This window comes from Macaca thibetana, chromosome 1 (genome assembly GCF_024542745.1).
Source record: "Macaca thibetana thibetana isolate TM-01 chromosome 1, ASM2454274v1, whole genome shotgun sequence".
In the NCBI taxonomy this organism is placed as follows: Eukaryota; Metazoa; Chordata; class Mammalia; order Primates; family Cercopithecidae; genus Macaca; species Macaca thibetana.
Window position 1 is genome coordinate 52496821 of NC_065578.1, and position 15158 is coordinate 52511978.

At 46.6% G+C, this 15158-nt stretch overlaps 3 protein-coding genes across 14 annotated transcripts in view; all 3 read right to left on the reverse strand.

The window, feature by feature from the left end:
* Nucleotides 1-15158, reverse strand: part of CZIB (CXXC motif containing zinc binding protein) — a 109164-nt gene that overhangs the window by 40025 nt on the left and 53981 nt on the right. The window lies entirely within an intron of this gene.
* Nucleotides 1-15158, reverse strand: part of MAGOH (mago homolog, exon junction complex subunit) — a 176677-nt gene that overhangs the window by 26905 nt on the left and 134614 nt on the right. The gene's annotated exons all lie outside the window — the stretch shown is intronic.
* LRP8 (LDL receptor related protein 8) overlaps nucleotides 1-15158 on the reverse strand; it is an 81645-nt gene that overhangs the window by 7941 nt on the left and 58546 nt on the right. For 8 of the 12 annotated variants that reach the window (XM_050802696.1, XM_050802683.1, XM_050802674.1 and 5 more), the window contains 8 exons: nucleotides 12960-13134; nucleotides 10667-10894; nucleotides 8951-9069; nucleotides 8573-8712; nucleotides 6970-7111; nucleotides 4857-5009; nucleotides 3783-4004; nucleotides 1672-1740 (listed from right to left, as the gene is read on the reverse strand). In XM_050802696.1, the coding sequence (XP_050658653.1) occupies nucleotides 1672-1740; nucleotides 3783-4004; nucleotides 4857-5009; nucleotides 6970-7111; nucleotides 8573-8712; nucleotides 8951-9069; nucleotides 10667-10894; nucleotides 12960-13134 (1248 nt within the window). The remainder of the gene's footprint in view (nucleotides 1-1671; nucleotides 1741-3782; nucleotides 4005-4856; nucleotides 5010-6969; nucleotides 7112-8572; nucleotides 8713-8950; nucleotides 9070-10666; nucleotides 10895-12959; nucleotides 13135-15158) is intronic. The other 4 variants (XM_050802769.1, XM_050802758.1, XM_050802714.1 and 1 more) reach the window with 1 other exon arrangement.

A 15158-nucleotide genomic window follows, 5' to 3' on the forward strand; every position in this document is an offset into this window, starting at 1 on the left:
CATAACAGATAAAATATAAGTAAAGGGACTGATAAGCTTATGAAAAGATACTCTACCTCACAGGGATGTGTCAGGGAAATAATACTCATCTTTCATTCCTCAGATTAGCAGAAATTAAAAATATTGATTATTTCAGAGTGAGTTATGTCAGCAAAACAGCATACATCTGCCTCTTTCTATAGGGCAAAGGATGGCAAGAAAGGGGTGCATTTATCTTTCTCCACTCCAGTCAAAATAATCCTGGAATAATCATCTCACTATCATCTTTCCTGGTGAAGCCTTTCAAGGCCAATTCAAATGCTGTCTTCTCCAGAAGCGCCACTTTTACTCTGGAATTACCTTTCTTTCAACCATCCCTTCACAGGAGTATCATGCCACTGTTACATTGTTCCTCTGTATCTACATCCAAAATGCCCCTATTTTAGCACATTATGACATGTATTAACATCTACCTCAAAGGACTTTATTTTTGCCTGATTAAACACTGAAAGCTCTTAAAGTCTTTATCTTTTTCTTCCCTGGATCCTTGGCACTTGGCACAGTGTCTCACACAGGGGAGAAGTTTTTAAAACATTTGCTGACTAACTCACCATACTGAAAATTCCCAGGATAAAAGGACAAAGTTCCTGTCCTTGAAGTACTCATAGCCAAGTAAGGGAGATAAAGCTCTGAATGGACAATCAGAATGCAAAGATACTGCTAAGAGATGAGACTGCTAAGAGATGAGACTGCTAAGAGAGGGGTGTACAGGATACTGTGTGGACTTCGGGGTGGAAGAGAATGAATCAGCCCCCTTGATTCTCTGTGAGGGCTTAACCAAGTGTTATACTCTGGCCGTACTCATCTCCTTCTAGCTCTAAAACCACCCCACCCTGACCCTTCCAGGCCATTTCCTACTCCTGGCTTTACTCATGCTGTCTTCACTGCTTGGACTGCTCTTGATCCTCCTTCACTTGGCTGACCCAGCTCAAATATCACTTCCGTTAGGAAACCTCCTCTGCCCTCTTCTCCTCTCCCTCAGCCCAAGCTAAGTGTATCCTCAGCACTGTCTCTGAAGTCAGTGCATGCAGCTTAACCTTAGGACCCACCAGGTCATAACAAACTTACCTGTGTTATGTGGGTCTCTTCAACAAGACTATAAACTTTTGTAGGACAGAACCATGTCTTATTCATCTTTAACTGCCTTTCCTCCTGTTATCACAGAGTTTGGCACATAGTAGCTGCTTAATAAATACTTGTTGAAAACCAAACAGAAAGAAAACAAGACAGTATGACCTATTAAAGGAACAGTAAGCAGCTCTATTCATTAATTCAACAAATCCTTGATTTCCTACCATGTGCCAGACATTGCTAGGAGCTGGGGAGAATGGTGAGCAAGATACCAGCCCTATTCCTAGGGATCATACAGTCACACTTCACGTGGCTGGAGTGTAGAGTGTGAATCGAGGGGTGGGGAGATGGGGGATGCACCTGGAAGGTCACCTGGGGCCAGATCCTGAAGAGCCTTGTGTGCTAGGCTAAAAAACAAAATTAAATCAGGACTGGGAGGTGGGCAGGAAGGCTGCAAGGGCAGAACAAGTCAACAGGGCAGGCCAAGTTCTCTACCCTGCCAGCGCTTTTCCCTAGGCCTGAGCAGGGTCTCTCTTTTCAGTGACTGGGAGCCACACTCACCTATGGGCACGATGATCCCAATAACAGCGGCAGTGACTGTGGAGCCCATCTTACTGTCTTCATTCCCATCTGTAAAACACAAACATTTGCAGAATGATGCTCTGTCACTGTGTGTCCAAGCCCCTACTGGCCTCAAGTGGTAAGAACTACCCAACTGCTTCTCATCCTCATTCTAAAATGATGATCCTGGCTGTTGCCTAATAATTCAGTCTTTCCAGATCCTATCACAACTCCTGTGAGGCAAGCAGGACAGAGGTTATCTCCATTTTACAGGCAAGGAAACTGAGTCTTAACTGAGGGGTTTGGGGACTCACAGAAAAGTGGCAGAGCTGGGACTCGAACCCAGGACTCTTGCCCCAAGTCCCATAACCTTTCCACAGCATCATGGTGGTAGGAAGCTGGGGGCTGTGCATGGTAAGGTGAGCACTTAGGTCTTTGTGTTGCTGACGGACTAGGTCATTTGCCTTTTTCCATCAGTATCTGTTGCTTTGCCAGTATTGTTTTTGGTGAGCTGTCTGTCCATCTGCATTATCAGATTATTTTTCATAAGTAATTGAAATGGGACATAGTATAGTATAGAGGAACCAAGAGCACAGTCTTCTGTGTCAGACTTCTGGGTTCAAGTCCCAGCTCTACTACTCACTACCCATGTGACCTTGGGCAAATTATTATATATTATAAATACAGCACATGATATTATACTTTTATATCTTTCAAATGGTGATATTACCTACCTCCTAGGGATATGGTAAGGATTAAATGAAATAATTTATCTAAAATGAATATAAAATGCTTGGCACAACTTTGCCTAGTTCTAGGAGTGGGATAGGGGTTGTTGTAGGGTCTAAATTTTAAAAAGATATGTAAAAGCACATTTTAAACTGAAAACTGCTTGAAAAATTTACTGTCTTTTTGAAAAACTATGCCATGCCATCTTTCTCACTCTTACAACCATCTTCATTGTAACATTTGTGAAGCACTTTATAGTTCAGAAAGCATTTTTCCCTTAGATCCTCCTGACAGCTCCCTGTGGTGTGAAAAGGAGCTATCATCTACATTTGCTGCAGGTGAGGAGATGACAGGCCCTGGCAATGGCCCAAGGCCCATCCTCTCTCAGTGTGACTGTTTATCCATGTTACTCCAAGAGAATGTAACAGTTAAGGGGAGAAAAAGGCTGCACTGCTTGCTTCCAGAGCTAACTGTGGAAATGCTGCTGTCCTCCCCTGTCTGGTCCACAGCGAACACTGGACAGTGATATTAAAACATAGAGCATGAGGAAGCCAGTGAGGAGAAGCTGGTGAGAGGCTCTGCCCTTGGATAAGAGGAACTGGAATTCACACATGCTCCGTCTGCCTCTGCAAACTTCGGAGTAAGTGCTCCACTCCAAAAAGCCAGCTTCCGCTGGCAAAATAGCACCAATTAGGAAGATGCTGCCAAGTAGCTTGGTTTCTGGGCTGTCCATATAGAGGAAAAAATTAAAAAGATAGTTTATCCTTTTAAACGAACTCCCTCTGGCAGGTGACTCAATTAAAAAAGTATTTGCTGATTAATGAGATAGAACATTTCTAGCAGTGACAATTACTGCTCCCAATGATTTAATAAGTGGTGAACTTAATTATTTTCATCCCAGGTCTGGAAAGAGGTATGAGGAGACCATGGTTGTAGATATTACTATCTGGGGACCTTCTGGGAACTGAGATCAGAGCTTTCCAAACACAAGGGACACCTCCTCATATCACACCAGAACTTTGTGAAATATAGACACACACACCCTCGCAGAGTCAGCAACGGCTGTGTGTGTGAGCACCTCCGGTACACCGGTTACGCCTTTGTCTATCATGGCAATCTTGTGAAGCAGGTTGTGGAAGGGTGGTTCTTTCCACTTTGGAAGAGAAGCAACTGAGGTTCACAGGGTCTCAGCTTCCTGCCAGACCCTCTGTAAGTTAGGGGCACCTAGGAGTCCTCAATCGCAGGTTGGTACTCTACCTCCCTCTCAGATATGCAGTAACCTCCTCAAAGATATGCAGTATTCAGCTCTGGTAGGTTCTCTCATCCTGGCTTCCCTAGGAGCCCTCTCATGTCATGAAAGAATGCAGAACTCATTTCCTTACAGTGCTGGGAGTGGTTGCTGGTTGCAGGACTTAGGGTAGACAGGCTGATGCTGGGAGCCCTGGGGACACTAACTGAGCTTGGGACTGCAGCTGCCAGGTTTGGTGTCTCTGTGCTGTGGTTCTGGTCGGTGGATCTGTGGACGGTGGTCCCAGGGGCTCCTGTGGTGGCAGGTCCTGTCCTCGTGGTAGAGGGTAGCGTCGTAGTTGAGGTAGATTGAGGTGCTGGAGGGGAAATACCATGGAGGTCACTTGGACAGATAATTTTGTTGCCTAAGTTATTGCCTCTGAGTTATACTTAGGAACATATCTTCATGGTGTAGCTCAAATGCCACTTCTGTGAAGCCTTTCCTAATCTCCCCGGTGGGCTATGATCTTTTCTTTAGCTGAATGCTAAGCACTTCACTTTGATTCAATAAAGATGAGTCATTAAAACATTGCTGTGGAATTAGTTGTAAGACCAGCAATAAAAAGACTGCAGGGAGGGGAAATCAGATAAATCTAGAAGGATTTTACACTCATATTGTTATACCAATAGATTTAAAGTCTTATTCCACTTTAAACAATTGAACCTGTAAATTAGTAATAATGCAGTAGACTTAGGCTCAAATGAAAGGTCTTGGCTATACATCAAGGTTGGGACATGAATCTGTGTATGCAGTTGAAGTATTAACTATTAGTCCCCATCATATTGCAAAAGGGCTTCTGTGTAGTGTTTGTTAAGTTCTAGGTGAGAAATAGGCAAGTACATAGTTATCTGCATGTATCCGAAGCCATGGAGATTAAGGGTTCTTAATTTGAGGCTTTTAAAGGGTTCCAGAAACTCCCTGAAATTGAATTTAAAATATTTTATGTATACATGTATTTTTTCCTTGGGAGTGAGAAAAAGCTTTGGAAGGATCCTGGGGGCATGAGCATTCAAGGAAGGTGAAAAAGAGAAACCCCAAAAAGGCAACAAGTAGCCAGGGAAGATGGAAGAAAACCAGCAGCATACTGTGTCCCAGAAGCCAAGGGAAGATTTCAGCAGGGTAGGGTCTGACACTGCCAGGGGCCATCCGTCCGGGAAGGTCTGCTTACCTCGGTAGCACCTCTTCATGTCTGGACCCAGCCACATTGTGTCAGGACAGGCACACGTGTACTTGGGAGAGTGGCTGGAGATCTGAGGAGCAGGAAGGCACAGGTACTCACAGCCTCCATTAGGCTGGACACTCAGCTTACAGGCATCTGCAGCTAATGGCAGAGAGGGAGACAGCTGGGGCACAGACAGGACATGCCAGGTATTCCTGCCTCCTGAGGATGAGGCCTCTCCCACCTGGCTTGCTCAAAAAGCTTGCCCTACTACTTTTTTTTCATATATTTTTTTCTTTTTCTTTCTTTTTCTTCCCCCAAAGCTTTTGGGGTACATGTTGTTTTTTTGTTACATGGACGATTATATAGTGGTGAATTCTGGGACTTTAGTGCACCTATAACCCAAGTGTAGTGTACATTGTACCTAATGTGTAGTTTTTTTCTTTTTTTAATGTCTAGCCCCCCTCCTACCTTCCCCATTTTTAGTCTTAAAGTCCATTATATCACTCTGTATGCCCCGTGTATTCATAGCTTATTTCCTGCTTATAAATGAGAGCATATAGTTTTTGGTTTTCCACTGCTATCATACTTTACTTAGAATAATGGCCTCCAGCTCCATGTAGGTTGCTGCAAAATACATTATTTTGTTCCTTTTTATGGCTGAGTAGTATTCCAAGGTGTATATATGCCACATTTTCTTTATTCACTCATTAGTTGATGGACACTTAGGTTGGTTCTACATCTCTGCGATTGTGAAGCCCTTCTACTTTTTAAATGTTTTTTATTTTTTATTTTTTGAGACAGGGTCTCACTCTGTTGCCTAGGCTAAGTACAGCAGTGCAATCATAGCTCACTGCAGCCTCAAACTCCTGGGCTTAAGAAATCCTCCCACCTCAGCCTCCCCAGTAGCTGGAACTATAGATGCATGCCACCACACACCAGGGTAATTTTTATAGTTTTTGTAGTGATAGAGTCTTGCCTTCTTGCCCAGGCTGGTCCCAAACTCCTGGGCTCAAGTGATCCTCCCGCCTTGGCCTCCCAAAGTGCTGGAATTGCAGGTGTGAGCCACCATGCCCGGCCTCCCTACTACTTTTATTGGGTACTTTACAGCACCATACCTAGTGTTTTATCCCCACACTCTCATTTAATCCTTGCAACAATTCTGAGAGGTGGGGACGTTACATCCCAGACTGACAGATAAAGACACCTAGGCTCAAAGAGAACAAACTCGTCAAAGCTATCCTCTAGGAATTTTTTTTTTTTTTTTAAGATGGGGGTCTTGCTCTGTCACCCAGGCCAGAGTGCAGTAATGCAATCATAGCCCACTGCTGCCTGGAGCTCCTGGGCTCAAGGGATCCTTCTGCCTCAGCCTCTCAGTGTTGGGATTACAGGCATGAGCCACCATGTCTGGACTAGAGATAGAACTTAAATTGAGGTCTGCTGGGCTCCAAAGCCCATAAGCCCGTGGTTTTTGTTTTTCCATGTGCCACATACTATGTCTCTCATTTAAATTTCTAGGTCTAGAATCAGGCACCAATCTTATCTCCTTACACTCCCTTGCTTTCCCACTTTCACCCTGGCAGCCAACACTTCAGTTAGTTAGAATTAGCATATCCTAGTGATAGAGGAGGGGACAACCTACTAGTAGGATTCCTAGATTCTATTCCCAACCAATAAGCTGACTTATTATATGGCCCTTGGATACATTAGCTTATACTACTGCAAAATGGCTCCAAATAGCAAGTTAGATGCAATGTGTCATGGTGAAAGCAGCTTTGGAACCCAACAGACCTGGGTTTAGGTTTCAGTTCTGCCACCTGCTAACATTATTTTACCTCTCTGAGCTTCCATTTCCTCAACTGTTAGAAGAGTAATACCCACACTTTGTAGGATTGGCAAAAACAGGACATTTATGTATTAATTTATACCCAGCCTTATTTCACAAAGAACTTGAGGTAAAATGAGACAAAATATATGATGAAAAAGTACTCTACCAACAAGAGGGATTGTTGTTATTATTTCTGGGGTTGCTGAGTTGTGACCTGAATGTGAACACAGCCTGCCTGGTGAAAGGAGAGGACACAGACAGGGGACCTGGGACCTAGGACCAGAGACAGCTCACCTCTTGGCTGCTTCAGCTCATGGAAGATGACAATGTCATGTGGGTTATTGAGGTTCTCAGCCAGGATGGAGATTTCCAGGCCATTGAGCCGATTTGCACTGAAAATGGCCTCGTTCTCCAGGTCTGTCCAGAACACCTTGTCCTGTGGGGTATAGATGCAGAGAATGGGAGGCCTGGGGTCTAAATCCATGACCTCAGTCTGAGGGGTTGGCCCCAAACCATAGTCACGAGAACTGCCCTGAAATCTCCCCTGATCTGTCCTGTCCATGGATTCACGGTGGGGCTCTCAGTCTCTAATCTGTGATACACCTCTCCTGGTTCCCTTCTATCTTAGAGGATTATTCGGTGATTCTGTGCTTTGAACTGACAGCCACAATATTACTCATTCATGCTGAACTAAGCCTGCTTGCTAGAGCCCAGCAGAAACCCAAGGTTAAATCTCTATAGCATTATCATTACTGGGGCCTGGGACCAAGATTGGAAGGGATGTGTGAGCTATGAGGGTTATGCCCTGCTGGGCTTCCTGTAGCCTCTGGATATCCACATGAGTCCACATGGTTAGTCCATATAAGCCTAGATGTGCATCTGTCAGTAAATCCACATGTACAGGTACAACTGTGCATCCTCATACAAAGATCTAAACACATACCCAATGTTCATCCACACACAAAAAGCTACATTTGCCCCTAAATATGCAGTCTAAATACATCTTAGTATGTGTATGTATACACATAGGCACCAGCACTTAGAGGAACGCACACCTTTATTCTGATGCATTTATATTTACCCATGCACATACACATACTTTACAAGTACATGCCATGTATATACACAAGCACATACACTTGTGCCCCAATACACCTGTCCTTTAAAGCAGGGGCTGGACTTAGAGGTGGAGCTTTGCCCACAACTTCAGAGCAGTGCTGAGTAACTTTGCTGCAAGCAAATCCTGCCAATGCCCACCACAGATCATCATCCCCTTGCTTTCCCTCCCCTTGGTGGTGGAGTTAGTTTTGGGGAAGAGGTGAATGTGTGAGACCTTGGTTGGTTCTGGCTTCTTCATTTCCAGAGAAGAAAAGTCATTAGGATCATGGCACAGGAGAGTCTTGGCTCCTCGCTTTCCCGGGAGCTTCTTCAGACTAGGATAGTGTCTGATTCACTTCCATGACCCCAGGGTCTGGCAGAGGTCAATAAAAGTGTGCAGAGCTGAACAGCATTTCTCAGGCCATTTCATCCAGTAAATGATTCTAAGGATAGGTATGTTCCTTCTTCCTTTCCTCCCTTTACTGGGTACCTTTTGTATATGGGTTACAGTGCTGGGTGCTGAGGGCATAGAGAGGAAACATACACGCCTAGCAACTCACCTGTGAGAAGTGCTCTGAGAGAGGGGTCTTGGGAAGACAGCACGGGAAAGGCTGCCAGGTGGAGAGTGGGCTGCAGAGCCTTTGTGTGCAGGCAGCTCACAGATTGTATACAAACAAATCAGTTGGTTTCCCTGTTCCTGTTTTCATTTGAACAAGTCTCAGGGACTCATCCTATTTGAACAAGCATTTTCTAGGCTTCAGCTTCCTAGTGGGCCCATGCCTCTCCTTACAGCACTCACCTCAAACACGGCTATCCCAAAAGGGTGGCTCAGGAAGTCAGTGGAGGAGATCAGCATCTTTCTGTTGCCTCCACTGAAATCAATGCTGGACAGTTGGTGTAGCTTGGAGTCTACCCAGTACAAGCGTTGGCTCAGCAGATCTTGGGAAGGAAGCAGGATCAGGTCTTGAACCTGGGACCCCAATGTGGAGCTCTGTTCCTTTGTACCCCTCCCTGCCCACATTTCTAGGCCTCACACTGAGGCCAGCCTAGGGCAACCATCAGGAAACAAAGTCATTGGCACCATGAGAGGACCCAGAAACAAGACTTATGAAGTTCCAGACAGTGATCAGGACAAGGCACTAGAATAGGCCCCCAACCCAGGAAAGGCAAGGCTCACCCAGGGTGATTCCGTTGGGCCATTCAATATTGTCTGACACTAGTGTTTGCCGGTCCACACCGTTGAGCCCAGATTTCTCAATCTTGGCCTGGTTCCCCCAGTCAGACCAATACATGAACCTAAAAGACAAAATAACTCAATTTGGCTTCTTGTTGGGGACATGACTGGGGTAGTCTGAGTCACAAGAGCTCAATAACCCATTGAATAGTTGAGGGTTATGTTTAGTAGGGACTGAGAAGACCTCTAAAGTTCTTTTGAACCATCAAATCTTAGAATTAGCAGGCACTTTAGCCTTCACCTCATTTGAGAACTTGAGGAAAACTGTATTCTCCGAGATTGCACCCAGACTCAGCTAAATAGCCTGTGACCCCCTCTCTCCCACTTCTGGCAGTGCTAACTGGAGCCTTAGGGTGTCAGTGTGGGGAAGGCCCTAGTAAACCCTCTCTTTTCTGGTTTCAGAGGACAAAGTGGATGAGCTTCCTAACTCAGGTAACCCTCCCTGCTTCTGTCTCCTCAGGCCTACTAGGGCGGGTAGCAGCCCACTGTTACTAATCCAAGGTAGTAAATTAGACCTTACCCACTCCTTTGTAAATAGTCCCTTTATTAACCCTCCTCCAATTATCTTGAGTATGCAGTGGGTTTCCTGCTGGGACCCTGACAGATCCACAATGGATTGGGGTTGGGCTGGGTGTTACTCTATGATGTGAGGGACAGGATGTGGCAGGTGCAACACAAGGTCTGCATGAGAACAGATAGAGAACAAGGTTGAAGAGAGGGTGAGAGGAGAGGCTCCATATCCATCAGAGTGCCTAGTTCTGTGCTGGGAGCACGTGACCTATGCTTAGTGAATGGCAGCTATCAGTCACTTCCCAAGGCCTCACATAACCTCCCATGTGGTACTCCCCTCACCAGCTGCCCTTGCTCGAAGAAGAGGGTTTTCTTATCCCTGTTTAACAAGGAAACAGCAGTAGGAGCAGATGTTGATTCTGGTAAACTTAACATGATACAACACTAAAAAAACCATCTCAAGATATCCCCACTGAGGGAGAGAGGGAGTCCTGTTCTGTTCAGAATCCCTAACTCCCAAAATTGGAGGCCACAGCAGGGCAGCCTTGGTGGTGAGGGCCCAGAGACCATAGGCAACAGGGGTGGGAATGGAGGTGGGCAGTCTGAAGCAGAACAGACCAGTGATCTTGGTCCTCAAATCTTGCTGGCTGTCCCACAGGGCAGGGAATAGACATGTTTTATGTAACTCCAGAGGCCAATGGAGGAAGTTGTAGGGAGATAGATTTGGGATTATGAGGGGAAAATACCCACTTTCTAATGGGCAGAGCTGCCCCACAGTGAAACAGGCCCTATGGGAGGTAATGAGCTACCTGTCTTTGGAAGTATGTGAGCAGCTGCCAGATGCCCACCTACAGCAGCCTGAGGAAAGGCTTCCTCCCCCAGGAGCTTCTATCAGGCCATCTCTAGAGCCCTGCTCTGCTCTGAGACACTCCAATTCTACAATATAATGAGTGGGTGGGAGAGTCCAGGGAGAGCTTTGGTGACCAATGCCCAGAGAACCTTGGTTGGGGATTAACAAGACTTTCTTCCCCATGGCCTGTGTCTGAGTGGGCCAGAGCTTTCTAGAGCCCTCAAGATAGCTCTTGTGACAGACACAAGAGGACTGAGCACCTATGGTGGGAGAATGGGAAGTTAAGTTGAGACACTCACCCTTGAAGGGGGTCAACAGCGATGGCCCGGGGTTCACTGAGGTTACGGCTGAAGAGAGTGCATCGGCGGCCACCATCAACTGTGGCCACTGAGATGGTCTTATTGCCCGAGTCGGTCCAGTAGATGTGCTTGTGGACCCAGTCCACCGCCAGGCCCTCTGGAGAGTGCAGCTGCTCGTCAATGAGGACCTCCTGCTCTTTCGGGTCACTGGCCTTGTCCATGTAGGCACTTAAGAGAAAACAGAGATGACCATGGGGCAGATATTCCACCCATGGGCCCATCTGGAGCTACCTGTGCACCCTTCCCCTCTGTCTCTTCCATCTGGGCCATGGCAATAGATTTTTAGAGGAATGTGGATAATTTCCACTCTACACATTCCCTGGGGTACCAGGCTAGGGGTACAGACTTACATGGGCCACAGTCTCTGGCTTTCTAAGGTGGGGCTGCCCCACAGCTCTGCCCATTAGAGTGAGCCAGATATAATACAATGTGATTATGGAAAGCATTAGAGGCTATGGCAGCAGAGGCATGGAGACTACGTCATCCCAGAGGGTGGGAGAAGGCTTATAGTTGAGTCCTGAAGGACAAGTTCACCAGGAGCACAAATTCACCAGGACAGAAAGCCGTTAGGGAAAAAGAAAGGCTTGTGCAAATGGCCAGGGTGAGTCTGCTCTGGAACAGTGAGACACTTAGGGGAGCTACTTATGTGGGTGTCAGACTGCAAGCAGGTATAGGCGAGAACCCCATCCTGATGGGCTTTGAGTAGCATGCCAAGGAATTAGGATTTATCCCCAGTGGTAACTGGACAGGCCAGAGGACATAGTCCAATAAGCATGTTAGTTCACTATGGCATCTATGGAGTGGGTGGGTTGGAAGGAGAGGGAATGAAGCAGGGAAACTGATTAGGAGGACGTTACAGCATCCGAGTGGGAGATTAAGAGAGTCTGAAGAATGACCGTGCCCATGAGAATGGAGAGAAGGGCTAAGAATACAGTAGACACTCAGGAGGCAACATTAGCAGGACTTTCTTTCCCAAATGCTGTTTCCCCAAAGGTTTTCTTCTTCTTGCTCTCTCTCTGGGTGATTAGTTCCTTAGTGTCCTTTGCCATCAATAACTAAGTCTCTAATCCCAACAGCTCTCTTACGATCCAGACTGCAAAGCCAACTAGCTCCCCTTGGATGTCCCATGGACACCTTGAACTCAATATATCCAAAACTGTTCATCCCCATTCCCCTCCCCTCGGCCAACCAGATGATCCAACCCCTGAGCCCTGATCCTCCTCCACTGCTTCACACATCAGAGAACAGCACCACCATTCATGAAACCTCCCAAGCCAAAAACCTGGAACTCCCAAAATTCACTCTGAAGGAGTAAATTTCCTCCTTCAGCCCCAAATCCTGCCTCTTTCAGTTACAACTCTTGGACAGGCATTGTTCTAGTTATGTTTTTGGGTGTGTGTGAACTGAGTGTCTGTGTGTTGCGGGGAGGCAGGAATCTAGTTGTCAGTGAGTGGCACTTGCTATATTTGCTTCCATCCACTCATCCACCCATCTATCCATCATTCTTTCATCAGTGACTCAGTGTCTACCCAGCCCCTGGTCATTGGCACTCCTGCCAAGTGGATCTCAGGACAAAGAAAGGACATGACTGCCTAAAGGGGTCCCAGACATGCAGGGAGGCAGGCTGCTGGCAGCTGAGAAAGTCCTAGGAGAGAACCTCCTCCAGTGTGTGAAGAGCTTTGCCAAGTCAGGTCCACTGACTGTGGCATCAAAGACACAGTGAAAAGCTGGCCTTGGGGTGATGCCATCCGGGAAGGCATGCCAGATCAGATGCCCAGGTGGGTTCAGAGGCCTCCTCTGTACTTTCTCATGATCATCACAAATGGATGTCACTGTGTTGTGACTGGGATCCTCTGGGCAGGGATCAGGTCTAAGTCCCCAGGGTCCAGTACGCAGGGATGTGAGCTGTTTGGAAAGTCCTCCCCAAAGCCAGGATTTCTTCCTTTCTGCCCTGGCCAGTTCCTGTGTCTTGTGCTTCCATATTAGGCCTCCAGAGGTCAGACAAATCCCAAGTGTTTGGGGCTCAAAGCTGCTAACCCAAGGGAGCTCTCAGCCTACTCTAGCCCCAGTAAATTCCCAGAAGTTCCATATCCACTGTGATCCTGCATCTCTTCCCAAGCCCCAACTCCGTCCTGAGGAACTCTAGAGGCAGAGGCCACTACTCCCTTCCTCATCTGTCACTACCCCTCACCCCCATTCTTCAGGCCTTGCTGCAGAGGATGTGGCCGCTCACCTATAGATCTTACGGTAGGAGAGGTCACACCAGTAGATGCGATTGGTGGCAACTTCCACATCTAGTGCCACGACATTCTTGAGCATGGGGATGAGGCGTGAATAGTTCCGCTTCACCAGGTCGATCCTCCGCACCTCATGCCGGTTGGTGAAGATTAGGGATGGGCTCTTGCCAGCTGCCATGCAGGGAGGTTGAAAGAGAAAGAATCAGTGCAAAAGGCAGGGAGCCTGGAGACCAAGACTCTGCCACTGGCTTGCTGGGCGACACACCCATTTTCCTTAAAATAGTAGTGACAATTCCTACTTTACAGGTTGCAGGAGCAGATGAAATAATGAGTACAGAAATCTGAAGATGTAGAGCACCATGCATAGCAGGAGGATTTTTATTCTTTTTATTAGATACAAACTTCTCCAAAATATTTTATGGCTACCCATTTTCTCCTTAGGTCTGCACTGAAAGCCTTCCACAGTGTGACCCCAAGTTCCCTGTGCAGCCTCATTACTTGCCCTTCCAACATAGCTTGATTCCAGCTACCAGATACCATTACCTAGCCATGGATGGGCTTCCTGCCTCAGGGCCTTTGCTCAGGTTGTCCCTTCCACCTACCATGTATTTCTTTCCAGCAACTACCACCTTCTCTGCTTGGGCCCTACTGCTGTGGTTCAAGAAGGAACTACCTGAGCAAGTAAGTGTCTTAGAATGATAACTAGGGGCTGGGCACAGTGGCTCACACCTGTAATCTCAGCACTTTGGGAGGCTGAGGCTGGCACATCGCTTGAGGCCAGGAGTTTGAGACTAGCCTGGGCAATATGGCAAAATCCCATCTCTAAAAAAAAAAAAAAATTAGCTGGGCATGGTGGCACACACCTGTAGTCCCAGCTACTCAGGAGGCTGAAGTGGGAGAATCATTTGAGCCCAGGAGGTCAAGGCTGCAGTGAGCCATGATTGTGCCACGCACTCCAGCCTGGGTGAGAGAGACCCTGTCTCAAAGGAAAAAAAAAGATAACTCAGGATAGAAAGTGTTGGGGACATAGCAAGAGATGAGCTTCAGAGATTGGCAGGGGCCAGATCACAAAGGGTCCTGTGAGCTGGGTGAGTTTGTTCTCTAACCTGAGCCAATGGCAGAGATGGGACATATATGATATACAGCACAGATTATATATATGCAGTAGAGACAACATATAACTGCTCATATATGCACAAAGCCTGTTTTTTTTCTTAGATTTAGGGTTAGATTTTAAGATGATAAACAAGTGACCTAGACTTTCCTGGCTACTCCATATGGGAGGTCACTGTCCCACAGGCCTCTGAGGGCCTAGCACCAGCTCCCATAGGCTGTTTCTAGATGTATTGGGTCACTCTCAGGCACCAACACTGTCTGAGGGGCTGCTCCTAGTAACACCTGCCCCTCAAGCTCCTTGTGCCTCCTTCTCTTGTTTTCCAGCTGACACTTCTGCCAGCCACCAGTCCCTATCACTGTGCATCTTTGCCAAGCTAATGTGCTCCCTGGAGGATGGGACCAGCACAGAGTCATGTAGGGCCTGGGGCTGGTGTGTGACCTGTGTGTAGTGATGGAGACTAATTCAGAGCAGGGTGGGAGTGAGACAGAAGTGTGGTACAAATAGAGAGCATGGAGAATGGGCTGAAGGTGCAGGAAGGGGCAAGGATGAAAGCTGAGTTCCAGGCCAGCTCTGCCACTGACAAGCTGTGATTTCCCTCACACCAAAATGACAGCAATGACACTTCACCTCCCTGAAGGCAGGAGCCAGGTTAAAGGGGCATGTTGGAGTGATTTTAAATGATAGCTGTGACTGTGACAGGAACCCCGTGTGTTTATGATTTGAGATTTTATGTAATTGCACTTGAAATATTCATGTGTGTGGATTTTGTATATGAATGGGTAGTTGCGTGTTGTCTCCAGTGCATGTACATAATCTGTGTCATGTATTAAATGTGTTCTATATGGGGGCAAGAACAGGTTACATGTTATATGTGATATACTAATGTATGTGTTACATATTGTACAGTTTGGGTGGTTTACTTTTTGGGTTTATGGGCTACCTGTCAGTATTATGGCTGCTGTATTGTTATAATTTATATGTTGTATATTATATTTAACTTGCATATGAACTGCAGACTCATATATCCAACTGCCTTCTCAATATCTCTATTTGGACACCTAACCAGTTTTCTTAAACT